Genomic DNA, 11,578 nt, shown 5'->3' on the forward strand with positions numbered 1-11,578 from the left:
CCCGGAAGTGGGTGGCGAGGGCTCCGCGTGGTTTGCGTCTCGCGCTCCACGTGAGTTTCCTCGGCGGAGAAGTCGAAACGCCGCCACCGTGGGCGGCGTTCACCCGGCAAAACACGCGTCGTTCGCCCGACGTTCGCCCGACGTTGGCATGCGGTTGGAACCGTTGAACCAACGTTGAGGTTGCGGTTGGAGCCGCTGGACAAAACGTTTGGCCTAACATCCCATATTAACTGGGCAGTCGAATCACCGCCACTTTTAATTCGCTCCTCATGTCGCGTCCAACTCAGACCTCCCCCCCCTCCTCGCGCATCTCGCAGAGATGTGGGGAGTCCTTGACTCTAAACCTCTGGGGATTCTCCGCGGCGTTGCTTTACGCAGCCCGGCAGCTGGTGGCGAGGCACTCGATGCTGCTGATGGAAGGTTCCAGCCGGCCTCACGATAGTGCGCGAAGCCAAATCCCCTCTGGGTTCACAATTCGCTACTTTTTTGATGGATGGTGGTGGTGGTGTAAGTTGTGTTTGTTGGAGCTAGGGGCTCTTGGAACGTGTCCACAACATCTCTTGTTTAAACAGCGTGGTTGGCGCACGACGACATCACCCTGCGTCCCCACGGCGAACATGAGTGGCGAGTGACGATCTGAACCCGGCTCCCCCCCCCCGCCGCCTTCACACACCCCTACCGACCGGCGTGCCTGGCAGTCGGCAGTTTGTGTCGACAAAGCGGCAGTGAAGTCGAGCGAGTTGTGAACCCGGTAAACGCTGATCCCACGTGCCTCGTCGTCACGTCGCCTTCTCTGTGCTCGATGCGCTACTCCGCCAAGGATCTTGCCACGCGAGGCGTTTGCCTGCGCGTCCGTCCGTGGCTGCGCCTGCGCCGTGAGGCGAGGCCGAACATCTTCACGAATCTCCCCGCTGCTGCTGCTGCTGACAAACATCTCTCTCGCCTACCCCCCCTACCCAGGTCTCCCCGCAGAGACAGAGAGAGAGAGACATAGCGAGAGACACAGCGAGCCGGGTCCAGGAGAAGACGGGAGCAGGGGTCGAACCTTCATCATCATCCCCACGACCATGAGGTGAGAAGCGGACAGCCGCACCCTTGGGGGAGTCGTGGAGGTTGGAGAAGGTGGTAGGAGGAGGTGGTAGAATGGAAGAGGTGGTATTGTTAGGTTCCGCTACGATGGAGTAACGTCGTGGGTAGGCCCAACGTGATTCAATTCCGGGCAAAAACTGCCCCAAGCGATTCCCTTGCTCAAATGAGCATTGAGGCGGTGCTAATTTCCCGTTTACAGCCCTGAGCCATTGGTGGAAATTCCACGTTGATATGGCCAGAGCTAGCACCGGAATAACAGCATGACTTTCCCAACAACGAAAACTCCGTACGGTACGTTATAGTTCCGTGAGTTTGGGGTTAGGGTTGTGATTCCGAGTTTCTGGGAATAACTTTGATTGAACGTGAAGCACACTTTTGAATATTTGCACCTTCATGGGGCGTTGCCCTCAAATGTTGATGGTATGGCGATGTTATGGTTTTTGTAATAGTGCTATGGTGAGGGCTATGGTGATATTAGGATTATGATGATGTTAGGGTTATGGCGATGTTAGGGTTACGGCAGTGTGAGGGTTATGGCAATGTTCGGGTTATGGACGATGTTAGAGTTATGGTGATATTAGGGTTTTGGCGATAATAGGGTCATGGCAATGTTCGTGCTATGGTGATATTAGGGTTATGGTGATAATAGGGTTATGGTGATTGTAGGGTTATGGTGATTGTAGGGTTATGGTGATATTAGGGTTTTGGTGATGTAAGCGTTTTGGTGATATTAGGGTTATGGCAATGTTCGGGTTATGGACGATGTTAGGGTTATGGTGATATTAGGGTTATGGTGAGGACTGTGGTGATGTTCGGGTTACAGTAATGTTAGAGGCCGGATATTGGTGATGATGTCACCTGAAGCACACCGACTGCCCTTGGACAGATCGTATCAGAACGTTTATAGCAGAGCCAGGGAGTGATGCAACGTCGCCGTCACCGGCGTGGTCGCAGTCACCGGCGTGGTCGCAGTCACCGGCGTGGTCGCAGTCACCCGTCTCGCCACTGAACACCACCGTCTCTCCGCCTCTCGCCCCCACCCCCCTCCGCACAGCGGCAGGAGCGCCGTACTTCACCGCGTATCGGTGTTTGCGCTGCAGGACGCCGGCAGCGCCGACCTCGTGGCCGGCCTCGCGCTCGCCCGGCCGGGGACCGGGCGAGGCGCCGCCAGGCCGGGCGACGCAGAGCCGGAAGCGTCGCCGGCCCCGACGGTGCCGGCGGAGGAGGCGGCACGGGAGCGAGCGGGTGCCGGCACCGGCGGGGAGGAGGGAGGCGAGCGAGGCGGATGCTCGGCCTGCCGGTGCCAGTTTGAGAGTCGCGAGGAGCAGGTGAGCGCGCGCGCGCGACGCTTCTCGTACGGACGCGGCCACACCGTGGTCGCCCATTGCGGACGTGTTAAGTACCCGGGTCGGAAATTGAAATTTTTGACGGATATCTCGTCGTGACAATTTGTCGTCGTGGAACCGTCGGCAAATCTCGGTCGATGAAGGAATTGGTGACGGGCAAAAACCGCTGTGGCCGATCTCCGCAACGTTTCGCGACGGCTTCTCCGGCCGCGCCGCATGGCGCCTGCGGTGCGGCGCGCCATCTTCCTCTCTCAGACTCACTTCAGTGGCGTTCTCCTGCAACTCTTCTTTGTCGTCGATTTATTTGTTTTCGTCCATCATATTCTCTAGACGCTGAATTCCAGCGCTTCTCTCCCTCGGACGGTTTCTCCATTTTCAGCGTCCAAGGCTCAAATCCAAGCAGTCCCATTGGCTACATGGGGCCCTTGAGGAACAGTAGTCGAGTCTTCATTGAGCCCTCCGTCAGCCAAGCGGTTGGTACCGCCGCTCTATAGGGTGCCTTGGCCATCCCAGTTGTGGTTTCTCAACTGCGAGCGTTTGTACTCCACCCTGGTCTCGTAGGCGGTGCAGCACGGCACCAGGCACGCGGCCGTGGCACGGCGCGTTGCGCAGAGATCGGCAACCGAGTTCTGGAACGGCAGCGAGCGTTATAAATGGACGTCTAACCAAGCAGACGTGGCTTAACATCGTCGGCCCATAAATTCTACAGCTCGCCGACTCTCAGGGCCCTTACTCTCAGTCACAGCTCGGCTCCTAAATCGGCTCGGCTCCTAAATTGGCTCGGCTCCTAAATCGGCTCGGCTCTTGAGCCGCTCGGCTGCTTCTAAAAGACGCGTGAGTGAGCGGCTCAGCCGTGGCTCGGCTCAGGCTCGGCTCATGGAAAATCCTGAGCCATGGCTGGGATCATTGCTGAGAGCCGGCTCAAGTTAAAAAGCCGTGGCTTTGAGCCGTGGCTCACGTGACCCAGGGCAGAGCCTGCGCCGAACCGTGGCTAAGAGTACGGGCCTAACACGTGACCGGAAAGTCTCGTCGCCATCATCATCGTGATTGCATCATCATCGCTGTCATCATCATGCATCTCCTCCTCCGCCCGCCCCAGGTGGAGCACTACAAGCTCGACTGGCACCGCTTCAACCTCAAGCAGCGTCTCGCCGGCGCCGCCACCGTCAGCGCCGAGGAGTTTGAGGAGCGGACGGGTGAGGAGTGGGCGGCCGCCTCCCGTGACGTCATCAGCCACACCGCCCCCTACCGGCGGAGTAACGGCCACTGCACTGCGTGGCAGGCGTGGTAAACACAATAAGTGTGGGGATGGCGATGATGATGAATGGGGATGGCTTGTGGTGGCCTTCATCCAGCAGTGGATCGCGTGTGGCCGCAGGTGACATCTCAAGCATCTCCGGCTCGGAATCTGACTCCGACTCGGAGCCGTGGGACAGCGAGCCCGACCCCTCCCAACCTCGCGACCTTCAACCCCGGGGGACGCAGCACGACGGGAAGACGGAGGAGGAGGAGGGCGGCCCGGCACGGCAGTCGCTCCGCGTGCTCTTCACGAACCGAGCGCAGCAGACGCTGTCGCTGCACCGCTGCGTGCTGCACAGAAAGCAGGTGCCCGGGTCACACGGCTCCATGTGCAGTGAGACCATCGGGAATCGGCCTGATGCCAGAATCGGGAAATTGTTAAACCCCCCCCTCCCCCCGCCTTGCCCACGGTTCCACACAAAGTGAGGGTCCGTGACTCTGGGTCACGATTCGGTTCTAGAACGGATCATCTTTGGTCGCTGTGGTGGGTATAGTATTTGTAGTCGGTGGAGCGGTGGGCACAGCGGTTCGCTCACTGCACTATGAACCGTGGGTACGGTTCACATCAGATTACACTGATGTCTGCACTGGGCCCGGGCCGGGTGAGGCCTTCATCCAGCGGTGGATAAGATGTTGGCCGATGACGATTGACGATGAGACGGGGTGCGTGGCCGTGAGCGTGCGTGCGTGCGTTCACAGGAGACGGCGCAGGACGTCGATGCCGTGGGCCGCGTGCTGGCGCTGGACGCTCGCACCAAGTGGGCCGTGCTCCTGGCAGGAGGAGGCCACTTCGCCGGCGCCGTCTTCCAGGGGTGCGTGGGAGACGACCACCGATTCCGCCGAATCGAAGTTTGTGTGTCTCTCCCTGTGGTCGTGTGGATTTTTCTCCTGGTCCTCCAGTTTTTCCCTCCACATTTATAAACATGCATTTAGAGTATTTGGCTGTTATACATTTCCACGTGATAAGCCACTTCGTTAAGCTATCATTTGTGGCCAAGTCGCTTCTGAAAAAGAGCTACATAGTACATGTTTTATCGTTTAGTTTCTCCCCACTGACGGCCGAATAGAACTCGGAAACACTGCGCGTCAACTTGCCCCTTAGCGGTGTCCACCAATAATCCGTGTGTCGACCCGCTATAAAGAAGCCCTTGTGTTGTTCCAAAATACTGCCCTCCAGCACCCGATTAGTGCCCCTACGATGCTGGCAGGAACGGATAAACACTGTGCAGGCTCCGGTGGAGTGGTAGGCCTCTACTGCGCTGGTTTTCATGGTCGTACCGCGTGCCATTTGTCACGATGTGTTACGATGTCCGACGTTTCGCAACCACATGCTGGGAGCTTCTGTGAACGGAGCGGCGTTTCCCCGTCCTGCAGGGATACGGTGCTGGAGCACAAAACGTTCCACCGCTACACGGTGCGGGCCAAGCGCGGCACGGCGCAGGGGCTGCGCGACGGGCAGAGCCGCGGCAACGCGCCCAAGTCGGCCGGCGCGTCGCTGCGCCGCTACAACGAGGCGGCGCTCGCCAGGGTACGTGTCGCGATTCCGCCGCAGTGCCCAGAGCGGAGTCCCCCGTGAGGGCCTCGCTAATCTTCGAATCAAGGTTCGCTAAGAGCTCGCGGATGAAGCGTTCGGCGAGAATCGCATCTGGGAGGAGAATCGAATGGCAAATTCCTGAGTAAAAACATCGTGCACAGAGCTGAATGGAAGGAAGTTCGCGATCGATCGTTGACGTTATTTAGAAAGGCACAGAGAGAGGCGAGACAGAGAGCACGAACGCGGTGACCCGAGTTCCCGGCCGTGGCTGACAGTTTCCCGCCCGTCCGTGCCGGTGGTGGTGGTGGTGGTGGCGTGCAGGACGTGCGCGAGCTGCTGGAGAGGTGGGCGCCGCTGCTTCGCGAGGCCGACGGCGTCTTCGTGCGCGCCGCCAGCTACAGCCGGGCGCTGTTGTTCGGCGCGTGCGCACCGCTGCTGGCGCGGGACGACGCCCGCGTGCGCGCGGTGCCCTTCGCCACGCGGCGCGCCACCCACGCGGAGGTGGTGCGCGTGCACCGCGAGCTGGCCGCCGTGCTGGTCTATGGTGGGCGCCAGTGGCCGACACCCACCCCGTCGCGTCCCTACCAATTGCGCATTCGCAGCGGGCCACGGTTGTGTTTCATGTCACGTGCGTATGTATGTAGAACTATTTTTGTATCGTACGTAGCCTACTGCGCTAATCGGTTTGCTACAACTGATGTTGAAATAATGATAGTTATAATATACATGTACGTATTTACCCAGCAGAGCCACACTGAGTCAGCAGCACGCTGCTGCTGCCACTGCTACCTTGTGTTTTAGTTTTAAGAAGTCGTCGGCCGATTAATGACGAGTTGTTTGTACGCGTGGGAGGAAAATCCGAAGCGACCGAAGAAAACCCACGCATTGCGCGAGCGGGGCGACACTCCATCCCCGTAAAGATGGACTAAACGGATGGCGATGAGCCCGCTTGCTGTTACCGCCGTCTCCTGGCGAGCCAGCGCATGGCACCTGAGAGTGTCCAACGCGTCGGCTTCGCCCGTTGGCGGGGCCACGACAACTCTCGCAAGGACGATCCGATACAGCAGAGCTTTTGTAGAAAGCCGTCTCGCCGTCCGGGACTTGCCCTCCGTAGAATCCAGCCGCATTTATCACGGAGGGGGGGGTGGTTTGCCCAACACACCTAAAAGAGCGGGTACCTCGTCAGGCAAGGCGGCGATGGCGAGATTGCGTGCGACGTCACGAAGCGGGGAATGGCTAACGTGCTTATCGCTCGTCAAACCGTTCCGAGGAGGGGCGCGCGTCGTTGGAACGCGTTGGCGACGGGGTGCGTGGTGTTCCCCTCCTCGCGCTCGCAGCCAAGGGGACCGATGTGGCGGAGGTGGCGAGTCCCGGCAGGAGGGCGTGGAGGAGAGCCGGGCGCGCCCCGGAGACCGCGGGGACCGCGGCTCAACCCGCGGTGCCCTCTCACGGAGGTAACGGTGGCAACCGGCAATTTCTCACGGCGCCGTCACGGTGGCGGGGGGGGGGCACCGAGCCGCCACCGCTGAGATCCCGGGTTCCAATCCGGCTTTCAGCCGCTGCCCGTGGTCGAATCCGGGTTCTCAAGCACAGAGAGTTGATGGTCTCAGCCCCGTCGCCAGTGACTGAGCGTGAAACTTTGTTCTCCTTTTAAGGTGGCCAAATTCCACCTGAGAATGAAAGGTTTCTACTGTCGTGAGATAATCAGGGAGGGTGGGAAAGTGCTGCTTGTGAGGGGCCTCGGAGGTAGTTCCTTGATGCCAGGTTCCACGGGCCGGTCGAGACATCCGGATGGATGCTTCGTGTCGTGAAACGACCCCGAACAGCCAATCGGGATAAAATCGGGGAAAAAGATGACGAGAGAGAATGTTGATGTTTGGATGACCGAGCGATTGGAGCGAGCGCACGTCTTTACACGGCAGCTCAAGCGTGGAGCTTCACCCACGGTGAAGCGCACGGGAGAGGGACACGCACGGGGACACAGCACACGGGGGGCACACGCACGCCGCACAATCGCCACCTCCGCCGCTAACCGGACGCCTCTCCCCCCTCCGCTTTCCCCGTTGACCCCGTCGGCTCGTCCGCCAGCTGGAGGAACGGGCGACGACGCGGACGACGACGACGATGACGACGGCGACGTGACGCTGCAGACGAGCGAGGAGTGTCTGAGCACGGCGCACCTCAGCGAGTACGACCTGCAGCCGAGCCGGGCCGCGCGACGCCGGGCCGCCCGCAACAACAACAACAAGCAGAAGAAGCAGCAGCAGCAGCCGCAGCAGCAGCAGATCGACCTCTCGGAGGGGCAGGAGGAGCGCCGCCCCAAGGGTGAGGTGGACGTCGCGTGCACGCCACGCTGTCCTCGGTGGCTGTGGCGCGGTGCTGCGTAGCGGTCAGCAGGGGACAGTATGGAGGTAGACGTGGTTGTACTGTACTCCTACGCTCCCACGTCTGTGCTCTACGCCACCATCGACCCTGTGCCGAGCCGCGTGCTGAAGCGGCCCCACGGCATGGGGATGGCCTTCATCCAGCAGTGGATTGATAAAGGGCTGTGCGTGTGCACGTGCCATTATAACAGATTCTTATGCAACGGACCACCCACTGACACCGTGACCTTTGCAGGGTCAGAGGAGAGTCCTGTGCCGGCGCCCGAGGGCAGGGCGGCGGACGGGGCGGCGGATGGGGCGGACGGTTCGGAGGACACGGGGGACGTCACGGCGGGAGACGGAGTGAGTCACGGGAGCCACGAGCAGGAGGAAGAGGAGGAGGAGCAGGGGAAGCGGCGTCCAAAGCGGCGCGAGAAGAAGTCCAAACCGAGCGCCGGCGCGGCGCTGACCAACGCCCTGCACGCCGGTACCGCTCGCAACGAGACGCACTCGTGCCACGTCGCGTCTCCACTCTGGCTGCGCCGGCGGTTCGTTGTTGTCGATTGTTCCGCAACATTCTGCCCCGAGAGCTTCGACGAGTCTCGGGACTCTTTCAGGAGGTCCCTGCAAAGTTGTCGCAGTAGGGGGGACTGGGAGGTGGGGGCATGTGACTGCTGTGTTTGTCTGAGATCCCAGTTGAGTAACTGAGTGTAACTTTTCAGCATTGGTAAGTTTTGTCAATATCAATTGCGCGATTTTTATTGGCAAATCTGAATGAGTGTGTGATGTTGTGCTGCGGTGTGCTGTGGTGTGCTGCCCCCACTGGTTCAGGCGCGGCGGACCCGGGCTACTACCGAGTGCGGGACGAGCTGTACACGGCGTGCAAGGTGGGCGACGCGGGCACTCTGCGCCGCATCCTGGGACCTCTGCTGCCTCGCCCTGTTGACCCCCACCCTCACGACCTGCCACCCCCCGAGGGGTCGTCCCCTCTGCCCGTGGACTCCGCTTCAGGCTCGCCGCGCGCCCCGTCTGGCGGCCAGCCCCACGCCCCCGAGAGCACAGAGGAGAGAGGGAGGTTGGCGGAGGGGGCGGCTTTCCCAGAATGCAGTGCGGAGGCGGTGGCCGCCATGCTGGCCGAGGCGGTGGGGGCGGCCGGCTGGACGCTGCTGCACGTGGCGGCCGCCAGCGGGCAGAGGACGGCCGCACGACTGCTCATGGAAGCCGGGGCCGACCCCACCATCAGGTGTCGCAAACAACCGGCCAATTGATTTCATCTCAAATGAATGCGCGTCATCGTCATCACCGTCATCAACATCAGCATCGTCTGCTATGATCTATCCGCTGCTGGGCTGAGGCCTCCCAAAACCGTCGCCCTCTCTCACCACCCTCCCGCGATGTTGCAGTCGGTCGAGTATCGCCACACGAGTTTATTCCATCGCTCCATTTCCACGATGGACGTTCTCTTGGGTGCGCGAGTTTTGACCACAAGGGCCATCGTTCCTTCCAGCGACGATGTGTCCTGCAAAAGTGTGCTCGGTTTAATTAATTTGAAATGCAGTCTCAAACTTCAGACCACCGTCTGCAGCCACCGCCGACGGGCCGTCGTGCCGCCGCCGGCGCGGCGAGCTCACCGCGTCGCTCTCGCCGTGCGCCCGTGTGCAGGGACAGGAAGGGCCGCCCGGCGTACTGCGCGAGCGCCGACAAGGAGACACGCCACGAGTTCCGGCGCTACGCCGCACAGCGCCCGGGCAAGTACGACTACGCCAGGGCCCAGGTGGGCGCGCAACATCGACGACGCACCGGATTCTGTCGCTATATTTTCGCGACTTTTTAGGGTTCCCCAACAACGGCACGTTGTCAAAACGACAAAGCTCTGGTGACTGTCTGGACGAGTCGTATAAAGCATCCTTTATCAGTTTACCGTGTGTATAAGCTGTCTTGTGTGTCACTCGGGTGACCCTAGGTCTACTCAGTGTGGGCGCCACAGTGGCGATGTTGACTACCTCGCCTGGTATACAGGAGGCATGGGTTCGATCTCTACACTGACGCCTGTTGTATATTTGGAGTTTGCGTGTCTCCCCGTAGTCACGTGGATTTTTCTCCGGGTCTTCCGGTTTTTCCCTCCACATTTAAAACCAACACGCATTTAGAGTGTTTCGCTGCTATAAAGTTCCATACGATCAGCCACTTCGTTGAGCAATCATTTGTAATTAGTTCGCTTTTGAAAAAGAGCTACATAGCTCAGTGGGCCTTACCTGCTAAAATAAAAAGTTCATAGTTTAGTTTACTCAGCCTTAAATGGCAGCTCAGCCCTTGTGCGCCGTGCCGGCCACGCTAACAGCACTTGGGGTACACGAGGTCACCGCGCGTCTCGCCGCCCGCAGATCCCGGGCCCGCTCACTGACGAGATGGAGAGCGACCGTGCGGAGCGCAAGCGGGCGCAGCGAGCGGCGCGGCGCGTCAAGGACCGCGACCAGCGGGAGGAGCAGCGGCGCCAGGAAGCCGAGGACGCCGAGACGCGACGCTTCGCCTCGCTCAGCGACCGCGAGAAGGTGCCGTGTCGCCCCGACTCCATTCCGTGTTGTGCCTCGATCCAAACCCGCCCGAGTGACATCTCATTCTAGCGTCTCCGACGTTCATCGTTCACCTCGAGGCACGAGGACAAATCGCCGCTTGAGATACTAACGGGAGAATTGTCGAACGGGGAAGTGATGGCAGACCAAATGCGGCGTTATCTGTAACGCTGCTGCACAGACGATACACGCACGCGTTCGCGATTGCCACGGGGGCATCCCAACGGAATTGCGCTGCGCAACACCGAGTCGGTGCCGCCTGTAATACCGAGTTGGTGCCGCGTGTGCAGAGGGCGCTGGCAGCGGAGAAGCGGCTGGCGCAGCAGGGAGCAGCAACGTCGGCCGCAGCAGCGCCGCTCGGCAACATCAGGTGCCCCCAACGTGACGCGGGCACGCCAGCACCTGGGCTCACGCGAGTTCGCAAGAATCCCCCGTGTTGCCCTTGCAGGCTGTTGGGGAAAAATTGCTCTTAGTGAGCACCTATTCAGGCTGGGACAGCCACCTTTGTCTCCCCAGATATGTATTACCATCGTCACTTTTGTCTCGTGGCGTGTTTGGGTGTGAGCAGGTTTGTATAACGTTAATCGCATTACCCCCCCCCCGCCCTGCAAGCGTGCTGCCAGCTCTCTCAACCTCTCGCCGAGTCTCACCCCTTCACTGTGCTCCCCCCCCACCTCTCCCCCCCCCCCCCCCCGTGGCCCCCAGGAGGTGCTGGCAATGTGGGCAGTCCCTACAGGAGAAGACGCCCTTCGAGTACTTTGACTTCTCGTTTTGCACCATCGCCTGCCTGCAGCAGCACAAGCGCTTTGGCGCCAGCGCCAAGCCTTGAGGTGCCACTGCGTGCAGGCACGGCGCTACGGTTCACGGGGGTGGGTTAAGGACAAGCGTTTTTTAATACTTCGAGGTACAGTGGCCAGCGTGGTTGATGCTCGTGCATCGCAGTACTCGAAGGGCCTGGGTTCAATTCATGAGTCAATGTTCCTCCTGTTCTGCATGGGTTTCCTCCTAAAACAAACATGCAATGTAACCGGTACTGGCCGAAACATCCACATGCGAAGTGCACTGCAAATTACGCGATTGGGATTACACCCAGCAGCATCGCCCCCTGCTGTGACACCGGAGCAGAACACCTCCTGAAAAAGAGCCGAGCGACTGTGAGGTTCTCCTGGTTTAAACAAGCCGCCGAGTCATTACAGAGTTTGCAGTGGGGTCGGCTTAATTTCTCATTGAATATTTTGTGGATGACTAGTGGTGCCGGGTGATAACTATTTTCCATGTCGCTGCCCTGTTCACACCCGGTTCGTTGAACCCGTTCGTGAACTCATCAGTTTTGCCTTCATGTGGGCTCTTGTTGAGCAAACAAAAACACCCTGA

The 11,578-nt window shown here is 59.9% G+C and overlaps 1 protein-coding gene across 2 annotated transcripts; it reads left to right on the plus strand.

Annotated features, from left to right (window-relative positions):
* Positions 1-11,556, plus strand: ANKZF1 (ankyrin repeat and zinc finger peptidyl tRNA hydrolase 1). Of its 2 annotated transcripts, none has more exons than XM_078866115.1 (16): positions 1-50; positions 961-1,072; positions 2,144-2,417; positions 3,535-3,631; positions 3,814-4,040; positions 4,434-4,546; positions 5,109-5,262; positions 5,590-5,812; positions 6,606-6,722; positions 7,357-7,593; positions 7,888-8,118; positions 8,463-8,874; positions 9,294-9,405; positions 10,016-10,183; positions 10,495-10,574; positions 10,910-11,556. In XM_078866115.1, the coding sequence occupies exons 2-16, from the start codon at positions 1,068-1,070 to the stop codon at positions 11,031-11,033; spliced, it is 2,574 nt and encodes an 857-aa protein (XP_078722241.1). In that variant the 5' UTR covers positions 1-50; positions 961-1,067; the 3' UTR covers positions 11,034-11,556. The 2 variants fall into 2 exon arrangements, with proteins under 2 accessions (XP_078722241.1, XP_078722242.1); XM_078866116.1 differs by lacking the exon at positions 1-50 and adding an exon at positions 681-751.
* Positions 11,557-11,578: the final 22 nt, after the last annotated feature.

The sequence above is a fragment of the Lampetra fluviatilis genome, chromosome 21 (genome assembly GCF_964198595.1).
Source record: "Lampetra fluviatilis chromosome 21, kcLamFluv1.1, whole genome shotgun sequence".
NCBI lineage: Eukaryota > Metazoa > Chordata > Hyperoartia > Petromyzontiformes > Petromyzontidae > Lampetra > Lampetra fluviatilis.

Excerpts from the sequence above, each read along its gene's own strand:
- ANKZF1 (XM_078866115.1), top strand. Across the intron at positions 10,184-10,494 it reads CGCTCAGCGACCGCGAGAAG|AGGGCGCTGGCAGCGGAGAA; the intron begins GTGCCGTGTCGC and ends CCGCGTGTGCAG. Across the intron at positions 10,575-10,909 it reads GCGCCGCTCGGCAACATCAG|GAGGTGCTGGCAATGTGGGC; the intron begins GTGCCCCCAACG and ends CGTGGCCCCCAG.